The sequence below is a fragment of the Alexandromys fortis genome, unplaced genomic scaffold (genome assembly GCF_014885135.2).
Source record: "Alexandromys fortis isolate MF-2015 unplaced genomic scaffold, M_Fortis_MF-2015_v1.1 scaffold_41, whole genome shotgun sequence".
In the NCBI taxonomy this organism is placed as follows: Eukaryota; Metazoa; Chordata; class Mammalia; order Rodentia; family Cricetidae; genus Alexandromys; species Alexandromys fortis.
The window spans coordinates 5831603-5848606 of NW_026067923.1; the positions used below are offsets into that span (position 1 = coordinate 5831603).

A 17004-nucleotide genomic window follows, 5' to 3' on the forward strand; every position below is an offset into this window, starting at 1 on the left:
TTTTCTGTTACAAAATAGCAGGTGTTGGGGGGCAAGAGATGACAGTGGGAAAGTGGGAGGAATAAACATTATCACAGCCATTGCAGAGGGTGCACAATGGTGCCTTGTTATGGTTTTCAGTTCCATTTCTCCAATGACTAAGATGTTGACGTTTTGAAAATGGCCCACTGGGCATTTATGTACCTTCTTTAAAGGTATGTCTATTCACTGGGCGGTGGTGGCACACGCCTTTAATCCAAGCACTCGGGAGGCAGAGGCAGACAGATCTCTTGTGAGTTCGAGGCCAGCCTGTTCTACAAGAGCTAGTTCCAGGACAGGCTCCCAGCCACAAAAAAAGGTATGTCTATTCAAGTCTCCTCTCCTTATTTTTTGTTTGTTTTTTTGAGATGTGGTTTCTCTGTGTAGCTTTGGAGTTTTCCTGGAACTGAGGCTGACCTTGGACTCACAGAGATCTGCCTGCCTCAGCTTTCGAGTGCTGGGATTAAAGGTGTGCCCCAGCACTGCCTGGCTTCTCCTCCCCTTCTTTTAATTGGGTTGTTTAGCTTTTGAGGGATGAGTTGCTTGTATTCTTTAAATTAATGTTTTCCCAACATAAATTATGTCCAGGTTACCGGGCTCTGGTGCTGGGGAGGAGAACCGCAGAGGTGAACCATCTAAGATTCCTGGCAGCTGTCGTGTGAACAGGGAGTCCTCCCTCTGAGAGTCAGTGCAGAGCTGGAGGGAGGACTCCCAGCTAATCCTGGGGCCCTGTGGAGGGGGGCAAAAGCCGAGTGGAATGAACTTGGAAGCCACGGTTGGATTTGAAGAAATGGTAAGAATGCCTGGCTGGAGTCCAGGGATCCCTGGGGAGGTCCTGAGTGTAGAACGCCAAGCGTGAAGGTGGAAGGAGGCGTGGGAGTGGGCGTGGAAAGTAAAGGGGAGATAATATAATTAAAAACTGACAGGGTTGGGCTGGGGAGGTGGCTCAGTTGCTAAGGTGCTTGCTATGGAAGCATAAGGACTTGGACCAAGTCTGGTAGCAAATGCTTGTAGCCCCGCTGTGAAGGAGGTAGAGTTGTGCACATCCCTGGGGCTTGCTGCCCAGCCGGCCCAGCCAAATAAAACGAGCCCCAGGTCCGTGAGAGATCTCCTGAACAGCTTCTGAAGAACAACACCAGGATGACCTGGCCTCCACAGCTACAAGCACATGCTAACATGCCCCTCTCCCACAGGAGCATGAACACGCATGCGCGCGCGCACACACACACACACACACACACACACACACACACACACACAGTTGACAAGGTAGGCTAGGCATGTTGCTCCATGGTAAAACACATGCCTCGCATGTTTAATCTCTGGCACTATAAAAAAAATAAAATAAAATGAAACTAAAGTTAAAATGTACAAGGTAAAGGCATAATGTAAAAACCATAGGAAGTTCACCCCATGACTGATAGTAACTAGGAAAATCAGCAGCAACTCTGGACTCCCAAACTCTTGCCAGAACAACTGCACCCTTGTATATTCCCAGAAGCAACGTGCAGGCTTCCAACTGAGGTCCCCCACAAAGGCAATGAGAGGCCATAGAAGCAGCAAGCACAAAATGTTCTGCTTTGTGCCTGGGCTCATAGGAGTTGCTGAGAATAGACCCCAGGCTGTCCTGGCTCCCACCAGAGATCATCGGCATCAAATTCCAGAGTGGGACGGAGGTCTGTGACTATGTGTGGCCTCGATGCCTGCTCTTGGTCTGGCTGTTCAGGAGCCACATTGGACTCTGCAGGCTGTTCTCCAAGCTCCCGGGCGCCTGCCAGTATCCCAGCCTGTAGCTTCCCATCATACCTCAGGCCATCCGCTAAGGAGGGGAAAATCAGAAGAATTTTGGAGAGGCCAGCCAGCTCATTCCTATTGGGAAGCACCTTCTTAAGCATGAGGACACGGATGTGCTCTTGTCATCCTTGGTACCTAAGTGGCATTGGCTTAAGAGCTTTGTGCTTGTCCTGTGCTTTCTTCCTTTCTTGTCATACACAGGTGAGGATGACATTAACTTTGGAGAACGTGAACTGTGACTACTTGAATGTCCTAAACAAACCAGGCCACTCTAGAATTTTACGCATATCTGTGGCTATATCCACAAGAACTTAAAGTCACTTTGTGGTGGCCAAGTACAGTGGTAGCTGTCTATAGTTTTTGTTGAGGCAGAAGGATTTCTCTATAGCTTTGGAGCCTGTCCTGGAACTAGCTGTTGTAGACCAGGATGGCCTCGAACTCACAGAGATCTGCCTGTCTCTGCCTCCCAAAGTGCTGGGATTAAAGGCATGTGCTACCACCTCCCAGCAACTCTTAAATTCCTTACAAAAATACTGTATATATATAATCCAACCCTACTTTAAAATATATTAAGCTGTTCTCCACTATTGTCAATTCTACTGTTAAGCTTCTATTGCAAGCAGTTTTTTTCTTCTTTGTCTTCCACAAGTATAAATCTTACCTGTTAAAATACTGAACAGTCAAGCTTGAACCCATCTCTCGAGGCAGATTCTATACTGCAGTTATACCTGATAAACAGCCCTCAACTGCTCAGAGATATGGGGAATATGGCATTTAAATATCTAATTATTAAAAGACTTTTCATAACAAAAAGAGACACGTTGGCTCCTAGCAGCAGCACTCTATTTCCTCCAAAGAAGACAGAAGACAGATGGGCACAGAATGGTGTCCATCTGCAATTCACTACATCAACTGCCAAGCGCTGACCACTGGGAAGAACTGCCTTTCATCCAAACTGAAGATCTCCAGATAGTGGACAGAATCAGTGGAATAGACAGCCTAGCTGCTCAGGTCAAGTTAGGTTTGTCTTCCTACAGATTTCTAACCCACAGGATCTTCTGGAGCCTGGCAGGCCCTGCACTAAACAGCCAGCAGAAGGCAAATGTGACCCTCAGCGACCATAGAGGACCCTGAGGAGTGGTAGACAACCGAGTAAGTTCTCTGTCGTTTTATACTCAATAACTCAAGTAAAATTCTTTCCTTCTCAAAGATTTCTGATGCAGTTTGACAGCTGAGAGGTTTTGTCAGTTTAAAAGGACAATCTCATCAAACAAATTTCAGTATAACTTCTTCACATGGCCTAAATAAAGGGTGTTTTAAGATATACAAATGCGAGGGCTGGAGAGATGGCTCAGTGATTATGTGCACTGACTGCGCTACCAGAGGACCCAGGTTCAATCCCAGCACCCACATAGCAGCTAACAACTGCCCGTAACTCCAAGATCTGACACCCACATAAACATACATGCAGGCAAAACACTAATGTGCATAAAATAAGAATAAATAAATTTAAAAAGATATACAAATGCAAGTTATTAAGGTATGTGCCTACAAGTGATGGAGGTGGGTCTTGTAATAATAAAGAAACTGCCTCGGCCCTCATAGGACAGAAAATTAGGTAGGCGGAGTAGACAGAAGAGAATGCTGGGAAAAAGAAGCTGAGTCGAGGAGTCGCCATGATTCTCCCACTCCAGACAGACGCAGGTTAAGATCCTCCCTGGTAAGCCAGCTCGTGGGCTACACAGAATATTAGAAATGGGTTAGAACAATATGTAAGAGCTAGCCAATAAGAAGCTGGAACTAGCCGGGCCAGGCAGTGTTTGAAAGAATACAGTTTCCGTGTAATTATTTCGGGGCATAACCTAGCCATGCGGGCGGCCGGGTGCCGGGGACGCAGCCCCGCCGCTTCTATTTCAACATACAAGTTATAAAGGTGTGAGGACAAATACAAGTTATCAAATTTCTCTCTCACGCTGCCTTTCATAGTCTTAAAGATACTTTTCATTATGCAAAAACACCTGTCACAGCCATTCTGACATAAACATGCTGCTGTTTATACGATGCATGTGTCTAAAACTTATTTTTTTCACAAACTCAAAAAATTCATGTGAGTTCCAGGGAGCCAAATTGAAGGATCTACCTTAAACATGTCAGATCCACCCTCTCTCTCAATTCCCTGGTCCTACATTTTTTTTTCTTCTTCCTAAACTTAACTTTGTCTTCTGCTCTGCCAACACCTTGCCAGGTCCAAGAGACACAGGACAGTTCCATACCACAAGCCTTGGACAGGAGTAAAGAGACCAGCTACCCCAGAATGTGACCAGCACCCAGCTTTCTTAGGCACCCACCCCAAGAAAGATTTCGATGCTCACAAAGAAGCAGGAAACAGTCTTGAGAATTTGCCGTCCCAATTCCTTTAACCTGCTGTGCCTAACTCCTCACCTTTTTCTTATAAGGAAAAGATGGGAATGTTATGATCTGCTGACCTGGTCTGTCACCTGGGTATCCTGTTTCTTTAAGAGACAAACCCCACCCACTCCCCCCCCCCTCCTTCGATCTCCTGCCTCCTCTCCCCCCTCTCTCTCTCTCTCTCTCTCTCTCTCTCTCTCTCTCTCTCTCTCTCTCCCTCTTCTGAAGAGGTAACTACTGCGTCTCTCCCACCCCTGCTTCTCTCTCTTCCCTTCCTTCTCCCCTTCCTTCTTCCCTTTCCCCTCCATAACCCATTAAATAAACTCTATACCCAAACTCTCTCTGCATGGCATATCTATCTCTCTGTCTCTCACCCACCGTGGCCTCTCACCCACCAAGGGGACCCACCAAGGCCTTGAGTGGCCCACCATTGCCCCATCGGGAGACCAGCCTCCTCTGGCCCCCCATATATTTATAGATGATAACACAGACTGGTCTTGATCTCGAGCCTTCTGCCTCTATGCCCCAGATACTAGGATTATAGGCATACACCACCATGGCCTGGCTCATTCATCAGTTTTAAAGGGCTGGCTTGCCTTCCATTCCTGTCAACATGGTGGGGCATTCTAGTCTTCTCCATAGCTATTTTAAGACTGGGGTTTCATTTGAGATGAGGTAGAAAATGTAGACCACTACTACGTCCTTTTTTTGTTTGTTTGTTTTTTGTTTTTTCGAGACAGGGTTTCTCTGTGGCTTTGGAGCCTGTCCTGGAACTAGCTCTGTAGACCAGGCTGGTCTCAAACTCACAGAGATCCACCTGCCTCTGCCTCCCGAGTGCTGGGATTAAAGGCGTGCGCTACTATCACCCGTAAGTCCTTTTTTTTTTTTAAGACTTATTATACATACAATGTTCTGTCTGCATGCATGTCTGCAGGCCAGAAGAGGGCACAGATCTCATCTTAGATGGTGTGAGCCACCATGTGGTTGCTGGGAATTGAACTCAGGACCTTTGGAAGAGTAGTCAGTGCTTTTAACCTCTGAGCCATCTCTCCAGTCCCTTCCTCCTCTCCTCTTCCCCTTCCTCCTCCTCCTCCCATTCCCCCTCCCTTCCCCTCCTTCTCTTTCTCCTCCTCTGCTCCTCTCTCTTATTTTCTGACCTCCCAAGAGCAGAACTTTGGAGGTGTGAGACAAGCTAGAAGCACTAAGGCTGACTGCACACCCTCTGCAGATCTACCTGGGTCTGCAAACCTATGCAGACAGCCGACAAAGAGCACTTAGTGGGCTGAGACGCAGCTTCTGCTCCGAACCCCGTCCTCTCCTTTTCAGCTGACATCTCACCGATCTCCAAAGTCACGTAGTGTCCCGTCAGTCCATAAAATACCTCTTCCTTTCTGTGATAAGTTATTTCAAACTGACACTCCCTTGTGGAGGATAAACAGAAAGATCTCAACCAGACGAACTTCTTACTCCATGGCTCACTGAAATAAACCATCTGAGGTGGCAATGGAAAGTTCCCAAAAGTTCTGTCCTAGGGCATTGCAGTCCCTGCTCTCCTGAGTCCTCTTGAGTTCCCTGCTGTGTGTGCTACAGGTAAGGAACTGGTTCCTGGGTTTTCAGCTGGCCGGGGGAAGGACCCCAGGGACAGGATCCAGGCGGTGCAGCACAGGAAGTTGAGCAGCTGGAGGAACTGTGGTTAGGGAATCTCCCCTGGGCCGCAGCCGCGCTTCATCCAGCCCCGTCCATGACAGCCATATTCATTTCTTCACTCCCTGGCCACGATGTGTGTTTCCTGGCTCTCAGGCCTCCAGGAATGTGAGGGCAGTGACTTGGGCTCCAGAGCCCTCAGGAGGAAAACACCTCAGGTGCAGTTCCAGGGCTTTTCCAAGACCCCCAACATCCTGCTTTGCAGCTCAGAAAACCTGACAATGCCCAGCCAGCCCGGAAGGCAGAGAGCACGGGAGAAAGTGAAGAAGCAGGCTGCAGACACCAGGCTTCCACTCCTTCTTTCCTTAGAGACAAGCTCTTCATTGTCATTTCTAGCCAAGTGGTTTTATAGGTTCCTCTCTGCCTGCCTCGGTGGCTGTCCCTTTAAAACCCTGCCTAATGCTGTTTGCTTCTCTGAAAAGCCTGGTGGCATGAGGGCTTGGGAAGGCTCTCGCTGTTCGATCCAACTGCCCTTGGCAGGACTTTGCCAATTCCTCTGGCTTTCTCTAACTCTGCACCCAGGAGAGATGGTAAGAGTCAAGGCCCCCAAAGTCTGTATATCATGGCTTGCTTTCTTCTAGCAGCTCCTTGGAAGCGACCGAGCCAGTGAAAACAAGTACATGCATATGCCGTGTGGGAAGTCCCTTTAAGGCAGATGTTGACATGATCCTATTTCTAGGTCATAGACTATAGGTATCTGAAGAGTGCAGGGGAGCCCAGGCCAACATTTACTGAACATCTCTGTGCAGTGTTAGGTCTAAGCCCCTGAGATAAAGAAGAGAAGCCATGTCTTGGGTGTACAGAGATTAATGCCAGCACAACAGCTAGAATATAATAAAAACATATTTGGACAAGTGCACCATGTAGTGTGTGCACACACCCATACATAAAAAATTAAATGCCACCCAAAACATATCAGAAGTTTGTCTTTAGTTCCCAGCTCCTAAACTCAGAGATTCTAAGGAGGTAGGGGTTTCTCTTTGAATGCATACGGTGCCTCTTTCAATCAAGTCTGAGTGATGCTAATGGAGGCTGGGTGCTTGCAGAGTTTCAAGTTCTCTGTCAGAGAATGAAAGGAATTTTAATCACTACACTGGGGAGGGAGGAGGAAATGGAATCCATCCTGCAGTGGCTAATGATTGGATTAACCACACCTCCATAGCAAGAGCCTGGATCAAACTTCTTTACCTATTCTATCATCTATCTATCTATCTATCTATCTATCTATCTATCTATCTATCTATCTATCTATCTGCTATCTATCTATCTATCTATCTATCTATCATCTATCTATCTATCATCTATCTATTATCTATCTATCTATCTATCTGTCTGTCTGTCTATCTATCTCTATCTATCTATCTATCTATCTATCTATCTATCATCTATCTATCTATCTATCATCTATCTATCTATCATCTATCTATGTATCTATCTATCATCATCATCTAACCCTTATCTATCTAATCTATCAGTTATCTACCATCTATCTAATCTATTTACCTATCATCTATCTATCTTCATCATCATCATCTAACCCTTATCTATCCAATCTATCAGTTATCTACCATCTATCTAATCTATCTACCTATTATCTATCTATTTATCTATCATCTATCTATCTATTTGATACAGAGTACTTATGTAGCACTGGCTATCCTGGAACTCACCCTGTAGACCAGGCTGGCCTCAAACTCAGAAAGATCCACCTGCCTCTGCCTCCTGAGTGCTAAGGAGAAAACAAGTGTACCTTTCCACCCACCTGTACAAAACAAAAACAAAACAAAACCTCTTGAACTGCTCTCCGGGTGTGCTGCTGAAGGCATGAAGTCCTAGCACTCTGGAGGTAAAGGCCTGAGGATCAGAAGTTCTGGGCCAGCATCGGCTATATGGTAAGTTCCAGGCCAGCTTTAGGCTACAAGAGTAACACTACTATGCCTGTCTCAAAACAAGACAAGGCAACACAGAACAGAACAAATGAAAACCAATAACCAAAGGAAACTCCTTGAATTATAAGGCTGAGAGTTCTAGGTTGTTGAGCACACTGGGCTCCTGGGGAAGGTCTGGACCTAGACGCCTTCCCACACCCCAGGTGCCCCTTGCCACACCCCTTGCCCTGCATACTGTCTAGCTCACTGTTCATCTTCATTATCCCCCAACAAACCAGAACTACTACAGCGTTTTCCTGAGTTCTGTGCCATTTTAGGGAATTAGTGCTCCTGAGTGGAGTGATGGGCGCTTCTGAATGTGTAATCAGCGAGGTGAGAAGCCTGGCGACCCCCTTTGCGGCTGGCATCTGAAATGGGGGCAGTGTTGTGGAATTGTACCACTTACTGTGGCATCTGTGCTCATTCTGGGGCAGTGTCATAAACTGGACTGAACTGTGCGGAACCCAGACAATATCAGAGAACAGGCACATGCCATCGGAAACCAAGCAATGGTAGAAATGGGCTGGGGGTGACTACTCCCACTGCCCCTTCCGCCTGCTGTTAAGGTGAACATGCGCAGCCTCCGTATATTGCAGCCTAACTCAATCTATTGAAAGAAGTCCCAGTATTCAGGAGGCAGAGGCAGGCGATCTCTGTGAATGTAAGGTCAGCCTGGTATTTATATTAAGACCCTGTCTCAAAAAAAAGAAAAAAAAAAAAGAAAAAATAAAGCCCGGTGGTGGTAGCACAAGCCTTTAATCCCAGCACTTGGGGTGCAGAGGCAGGGAGATTTCTGTGAATTCGAGGCCAGCCTGGTCCACAAGAGCTAGTTCCAGGACAGCCAGGACTACACAGAGAAACCCTATCTCAATAGGATGGATGGATGGATGGATGGATGGATGGATGGATGGATGGATGGATGATGGAGAGGTGGAAAGGTAGATAGAAAGAGTACAAGGTGTGGGAGGCACCATTCAAATCCATTCTTCTCACCGTCTCCCACCCTCAGCACTCTCTTGACAGAAGGCCTCTATTATTTCCAGTTTGTACATGAAGGAACTGAGTTAATGCTAAGACAGAGGCCCATCTGTAGTGAGGAGCTGCGGGCAGGCCTGCTTTCGTCCCACCCGGCTCCTGCATGGCTAGCTTTACACCCGAAATAACAACACACAAATTGTATTCTTTTAAATACTGCTTGGCCTATTAGTTCTAGCCTCTTATTGGCTAATTCTCACATCTTGATTAACCCATTTCTAATAATCAGTGTAGCACCATGAGGTGGTGGCTTACCGGGAAAGATTCTAGCCTACATCTGTCTCTGGTCAAAGAATCATGGCGTCTGCCTGAGGCGTCTGCCTCATTGCCTTCTTCCCAGAATTCTGTTCTGTCTACTCCGCCCACCTAATTTTCTGTCCTATCAAAGGGCCAAGGCAGTTTCTTTATTAACCAATGAAAGTAACACATAGATGACTCTCCTACATCACCCATCTGATGAGGGACAGGCAAAGCAGGATTTGAGTGCAAACTGACAGAAGACACTGAGGTGACTGAGTCTGCAGGAAAAGTATTTCAATCTGAGAGGAGTCAGGCGGGGGTTAGCTCAATGACAGAGCACCTACCTCCACACACAATGTCCTCACTTCCATTCCCAGACTGTAAAACTGAAATAGCAGAGATCTAGTCTTACAATTCTGGAGGCTGGCCACCTGGAATCAACATTTTAGCAGGGGTGTCTCTTTATACTCAGGGAGAATCCTCTACACCCTTCTCCTAGCCCCTGGTACTTGGTATAAATCCTTGGTGTTCCTAGCTTTGTGTCACTGCCTCTGCCTGTTGTCGTTTTTCTCTACACCCCTCCCTCCACTACTACTACTTTCTATCTACTTTTGAGATAGGGTCTCATCCATCCTAGGATGGCCTTGAACTCACTATGTAGCAGAGGTTGGTCTTGAATTTCCGATCCTCCTGCCTCCACCTGAGATTACAGGCGTATGCCATGCCTGGTTTTATGCTGTGCTAGGGATGGTACCCATGGCTTTCATATATACTAGGCAAGAACTCTACCCACTGGGTTACACTCCTCAGCCTCCAAGTGTCTTTTGCTAAGGACACCAATGACTGAATTTAGGGCCACTCTGATCCAACATGATCTCATCTTGGCTCCACCTGCAGATATCCTATTTCCACATCTGGGGACACTTCCAGGACTTCATTGCATCTTCCTGGAGGACATGCTTCAGTCTGTTTTTGCACAGCGACTCTACAAGGTGCCGTGCTGCGGACACATATAACGCGTCCATGTTGGGCCTAGGATGATCACCTGTCTAGCAGGCACCTGGATCACTTAGCCTCTGGATGAGATGGGCTGGCTGAAGACAGGACAGGCTTGAGTCTGTGTGTGTGTGTGGGGGGGGTGTAGGGTGGGGCACTGGGGTGAAGGAGCTAGGTTTCTGGCTCTTCTCTGGAGGGGAGGGGAGGCCTACAGTGGGGTCTATGTGGACCACACAGGATGTATGGGCAAGGAAAGGGGCATTTTTCTTGGCTGCTAGGCACACACATCTCTCCCTGCAGCATGGTTTCAATCACCCTGACAGCAAAACCTCAAGCTTCAAATCTGGCCCGAGGATGCTTTGTTTTTCTTGCTAATCAAGACTCTTGCTTTTGGCTCATGGTAACACAGATTTCAGCAGCCACAGCTAAAAAGGTTGGTAGGAGCTCCTCGAAGGCATCAGGTTAAGGTCTTTATGGGAACCGAGCAAGGTAAGTGAGAACTAATTCCTGGGAAGCAGGACTTGCTGGGAAGAGGGGCCAAGTGTCCTTTAGCATCCTCTGAGACAGGTCATGAGATGTTTGATACTCTTCCATCCCTAAGTAACTGTAAACCCAGGAAGAGTTGAGAGTATGTACGAGCTGAACTGGGGCCTCAAACTCCCTGCCTTGGCATTCTGGATCTGGAGGGCAGGCGCACATCTGGATCTGGGTCCTGCCTTGGGCAGGTCTTGGCTCCCAATGACGACGATGCTTCAGGGACCAGAGAGGAGCTCATTGCTGAGCAGACTGATAGATAGAAGCTGCTCCTGTTTCAAGTCTTGTCACAGAGAGAGAATGCACTGAAACCACCATGTATCCACTTGGTGACTCTCAAAATGTATTTTGTTTTCCCCCAGGGTTCTCATGAAACACTGCCTGCACATTTAAGCAGTTCCTGCTTCTGTAGCCAAGCAAGCAAAACTGCCAGAGAGCAACAGCTTCCAGGCTTCACTTAGCAAGAAAATTTCCTTTGGTGTTTTAACAATGGATTCGGTTACTAGAAACCCAAACGGAAGGTTCAAGACCCCGTGTGCAATCTGCTAACACTGTTCTTCACCTTGTGGGCCCCTGCCGCAGGGCTGGCCACACACACTCTTTTTCTTGGGAGAAATTGAGGTTTCTGAAGTGTGACTCAGGCTAGAGAAAGGATCTAGGCAGGAGGACAAGGCTTCTAATTGGGTTTCACCTTGAGAGAGGAAGTTCCAAACTTCAATCTGGCAGCTTTTGTGACCTGCTGCCAAGTTAGGTCCCTAGATCTCTTATTCACTCACCTCCCCCACCTGGATTTGCCTGTTTCATAGCTTCTGTGGGACTCCAAAGCCCAGCACCAAAAGTCTTCCTAAGGGCAAGGGCCCGTGTCCAGCTCTAAGTCAATGATGATCACCCTGCATCCCAAACATACCCACTACCCAGTACTGGGGGCTGCACTCAGAGCATGTACCTGCCAAGACAAGGCTCTGTCAATGAGTCACCACTCAGCCATTTTCTGAGACATGACCCCACTAAGCTGCACAGGATGGCCTTGAACTCACTCTGTGTGTAGCAAGGTGGTCTAGAACTTTTTGCTTCTCCTGCCCCAGCCTCCCAATATGATAAGGCTTACACTGCTAGGCACGCCCCAAAATGTAACATCTCTACAGCTGTGTGGAGCCTGCTCTTTCCTTGTGGGTACCATGTTGCTCTTCAGGGCCGAGAGCCGCCAAGTGAAATCAGTGCAGTTCAGCCCAAGATCTCTGTTCTCACTGCTCCAACTTCCAGCCGTTCCCCATCAGCCTGGCTACTGTAGTGTCTGCCCAGTGTCGTCTCACTTCTGGTGTCTCAGGCATCCACAGAAGCCTGGTGGATTCCATCAGTTTGAGTATTTCACTTTCTTCCCATATCAAAAGGAGCTGGTTCCCATCAAGAATGATGGCTATTCTCAAGACGGAATCTTCCTAGTTTTTTTTTTTTTCTATGTTCTGTTTTAGCCACAATGAATAGAATTTGTTAACTTCTGGGGCTTCCCTGGAATGTTACCAAGCCTGTGTCAGCTGCCACTTCTCCCCTCCCCCCTTTACTGAGACCTCACTGCAGTCTGAGGCTTCATGCATGCCACGTGTAAACAAAAGTACCGGCATTGAAATTGACTCCAGACTGAGTCCCTGGTGCAGGTGCCTTGTGTACCTGTTATGTATGAATACACACGCTCTCTGTGCTCCCTGGCCTAGACCTGGCCACTTCTGGCCCTTACAGCTTTGGTTTTCCGCACTCATATTTGTAAGTAGGTGCAGGGTGGGCGATACATTTGGCCTAAGAAGGGCTCACCTGCTCCCCTAGTCCCCACCTATTTTAGATTTTGTTGGAAGCTAGGATTGAGGACAGCGTCAAGTTAATTTCTGCTAGCTGAAAAAGACACTTCACAGCAGCTGGTGGTGCACACCCTTAACCCCAGCAGAGGCAAGCAGAGCTCTGAGTTTGAGACCAGCCTGGTTTACAAAGTGAGTTCCAGGACAGCCAGAACTACACAAAGAAACCTGTCTTGAAAAACAAACAAGAAAGAAGGAAAGAAAGAAGGAAGGAAAGAAAGAAAGAAAGGAAAAGAAAAAAAATGAAAAAGGCGTTTCACTTTTTTTTTTTTTTTTTTGGTTTTTCGAGACAGGGTTTTTCTGTGGTTTTGGAGCCTGTCCTGGAACTAGCTCTGTAGACCAGGCTGGCCTCACTTTTTTTTAACTTGGGAAAAATGAGAAAGGTACAGCCTTTCAAGGAAACAGGGTACTTACGCGCGCGCGCGCACACACACACACACACACACACACACACACACACACACACACACGGGGGGCGGGGGGGAGCGCTGGCTTTATGTAGTTCAATCCTGTCAAGCTATTCTAACATTATGTGACAGAGCAGCAGACCTAGTAGATCAAGGGGGTGACAATAGCTGGAATTCGTCTTTGTCAGCTTTGAAACTTGATTTCTGAGTCCTACTCATGATAATCCTTAAACTAGCTGAGAAGTTACTGAAGACAGGGCCAGTGCTGGCTAGAGTGAACGGGCCGGACGACAGTAAACTGTGGGGAGGGGGAGCAAAGGGACCGGCCCTGTACAGATGAAACGGCCTTGTGAACACAGAAGCCAGCAACAGAAGCATGGAGGGGCGGGGCACTAGAGCAGAGGCCGGGTCGAGGAAGAACAATCCACACCAGCCACTGCTTGCACATGTGTTAGGTGAAGACAAGGGCATGGATGGGTTTGTGCCTCTCAACCTGCTGTCAACAGTGTCCCTTCCAGACGGGGCCAGTCGTGGGAAAGACAGGTCAGCCCAGGAGCAATTACACTGGGATGGGACATGGAAATGGAAGATAAAGCTATATGAATTAGGGTTAGTAAACTTGGAGAGGGACCACTCTAGAAGGGAAAAGCAAAGAAAACTAGGGATAGATTTCAGCACATGAGAACAACATTAAATGTGACAAGGGTTTTCCTTGGCTTTAAGGCTGATCAACAAGCTATCAATCAGCAGAAATTTCCCAGGCTGGCTTTGTATACCCTAGGCCCTGATAACCTGAGAACAGCCGCCTCGCCCCAACATTGTGGGAAGACTACTTCAAAGGGCTTATTAAGTCCATAATCCAAAATTAAGCAGCAGCTGGCCAATTTACTGTCACGATGCCTCCAGGAGTAGCTGGCTGTCATTCCTAAAGAGAAGTCTGGCCTGGGGTGGTGGCGCACGCCTTTAATCCCAGCAGAGGTAGATGACCTATGTGAGTTCCAGGACTGCCAGGTTGGGCTGCACAGAGAAACACTGTCTCGAATAGAGAGAGACCTATCCAGAAGGTGGGGCCCTGAACAGTGAGACACCCACACTAACACAGGCAGGAGGTTTCCTTCTCCCATTTGTAAGCAAGCTCTTAACGAAGTACCTGCTCCAGGCAGACGGTGACACTGAGGTTGGAGCACAGGAAACCCACCGAAGTGTGACCCCCTTCAAACGTTTTTCTTTACGTAATTCAGGATAGGAGGGAAAAAAACCCATACTGCTTTCCTTTATAATGTGGTCGACAGCTAATAAGCACACAGCCAGTCATGTAAGTTTTAATTAGTCCTTTAGAAAACTTCCCGATTAGTAAAAGTAGGCTTATTTTAACAGCCTTAAACATTGGTCACTGTTTAAACAAGACACCCTAAAACAAACAAACAAAAGCAATCACGGAATAGTTCATAGTCATTTACAAGAGGATGGTGCACACGTGGACACAGAGGTAGAGATTCACTTTTACAATGTTTCACTAATGCACAGATACCAAATTCAAGGCACGAAATAGCTTGCTTTACAAAAAATACTGTAAAAATGTCATTTGCTGTCCTACAAGGTGAATCGACCTTTCAAAGGAACCTGTAATACAATGGGATCGTTACAGCTGTCCACAGCACTCCACACGAGATCTGCTCCCCACACTAATCAGAGTTGGCACAAACATGGGGACTTTTTAATGCAGAAATTCCCATTTTCCGAAACTGTCCTTGTAGAGCTGCTGTATTCTGTAGACAAGGTCCCCTCCCCCAAACGCGACTCCACAGCTCCCTGAGGAAAGGGCCCTTTATGCAGCGAAATTCACAGGAAGAAAATGGACAGTCGTTTCAATGAACTAGGTCTCTAAACAGAGATCGAATTTAAAACTCACCTAATATCTTAGTTATCGTAAGTGTGAGAGAGAGAGAGAGAGAGACCCTCTGCCTTCGCTGTGATGTTCAGACTGCACTGATCTCAAACTGACATCAAAAACTCCTCTTAACAAGAGCTAAACCCACAAACATCATGAGAAGCCACCCGCCCTTGCATGAGTAGAACCCAGAACACACAACAAAACGTGCCACTGCCAGTTCTTGAACACACAAGGGCGCCAGCTGGCTAGACTTTCACAATGAGTGAAGGGATGAATGGGTTCTGTGGGAATTCAGAAGGACCATACACAGGAAACACACTGTAGTCATCGTTTCTAGACTTCCTTGTTCATTACAAAAATAATGATGTCAAACAGTGCTTGTCTAAATACTGGACTCATTTTTGGGGCCCTGTCTAAGAAAGGCCCCATTGGCAGAAACCCAAGCTCACATTTTTTCCAGCACTCTAGTCAGTTAATTTACATTTTATTATTTTTTAAAAAGTTGATTAGAAAAAAAAAAAGTTGACACGGGGTTAGAATCCAGAGACGTCAGCACTGCTGATGTGCACAGGCCGGACCATCCTGACCGAAATGGCACTCTGTACAGAGCAGTCTTAGATTCCATTTTTTGCTTCATTATTGTTTGTGGCTTGTTTCCTTTGCGCGATGAAGGGGTACATACACTTGTCAGCTCCTAGAAATCGGTACATGCACACGACTGCTTCGAAAGGAAGGATGCTGCAAAGGAAAGGCACAGTGAGCAAATGGTGGGCCGTGGTCCCCTCGGCTGGGGCGGCGGGACGGGACGGGGGGGGGGGGGGGNAAGCTGCTCAGAGCCAGACGCCTGCTGATGACAGTAATTCCCTCGGGGGGGGGGGGGGGGGGGGGGGGGGGGGGGGGGGGAGAACAGTTACCTCTTCATGAAGGTCACGATGTACATGAGGCGCGGGGTGCAGATCATGGGCTGGTCGGTGAGGATGGCCCGCATGGCCTGCTTCACACAGTAGTCGGGCTTCAGCGGGGGCAGAAAGGGCTCGATCTCTTTTCTGGAATTTATATTCAAAAGTGAAATTCACAATTAACACGACATGGAAGACTGAAAACAATACATCAAAATACTGCGATGTTAACTGAGGAACACGATTTTCAGAACATTTTGTTTTCTTCATGGTATTTTTGTTTGCCTCACATTTTCTACTATAAACACACTTCATTTATTCATCTAGTGAATAAATTCGGAGAAAAGTAAGCAGAAGGAGTTGGCTTTTTGGTAAAATGAGATGAGGTTACTGAGATGCCTTGTAAGCTGTCTGTATCTCAATCCTTCTGATGCTGTTCTCTGAATAGAGAAGGGAGTTGCTTGTCATGAGCATTAGACTAACAAGTGGTGCAGCTTTCTGCATTGGTGCGGCTAAAGCGGCGTGAGCAGCAGGCAGCCTTTCCTGGCCTCACTGCTATAGCCTAGGAGCCTCCGAGGTGAAGGAAGCACACCGCAGGCTTGTGGGCACAGCACAGCTCTATGCAAAGGATAAGAGGCAGACCTAGGATTCAATTTCTTGCCTCTCATTTTCCTTTTCAAGCTTGGAACCAAAACCGGGCCTTGAACATGTTAAGCACATGCTCCAACACTGAGCCCCATCTCAGGCCCTAGAGCTAACTTCTCAGTCCAGACTTCATGCCAGCTGGAGCCTGAAAAGCCCAGACCACTCTCCATCACTTGTCCGGCTCAGTAAGTCTACAGAAAAGTCCCCAGCAAACAGGGGGACTTGACCATTGTCCTTTCACCCTTCAAAGATCTCCGTGTTAGCAAGCATCCCTGCTGATTCACAGGTGTGTTCACTCTGTTGGGAGCCTTGGCAGGTAAAACCCAATGTTTAGGAGTTCATATTCCCACATGCCCCTTCCCAAGTGTGAGGGAATCCATTTAACTGTAACTGTAAATAATTTCATCTTATTGGGCTGAGTCTAGCTGTATATACTTGTTAGGGGGAAAATGCTTTCATGTCTGTAGACTCGGTCTGTAGTGTGACACTCACTAGGTCTGTAGTGTGACACTCACTAGGTCTGTAGTGTGACACTCGCTAGGTCTGTAGTGTGACACTCACTAGGTCTGTAGTGTGACACTCACTAGGTCTGTAGTGTGACACTCGCTAGGTCTGTAGTGTGACACTCGCTAGGTCTGTAGTGTGACACTC

General features: G+C 47.3%; 1 protein-coding gene across 1 annotated transcript in view; it reads right to left on the reverse strand.

Moving 5' to 3' along the window:
* Window positions 1-14221: 14221 nt before the first annotated feature.
* The window catches only part of Rdh10 (retinol dehydrogenase 10), a 27099-nt gene continuing 24316 nt past the window's right edge, over window positions 14222-17004 (reverse strand). Inside the window, exons 5-6 of the mRNA XM_050142088.1 lie at window positions 15724-15855; window positions 14222-15547 (exon numbers count right to left, since the gene is read on the reverse strand). Of these exons, the coding sequence (XP_049998045.1) occupies window positions 15424-15547; window positions 15724-15855 (256 nt within the window). The 3' untranslated portion in view covers window positions 14222-15423. The remainder of the gene's footprint in view (window positions 15548-15723; window positions 15856-17004) is intronic.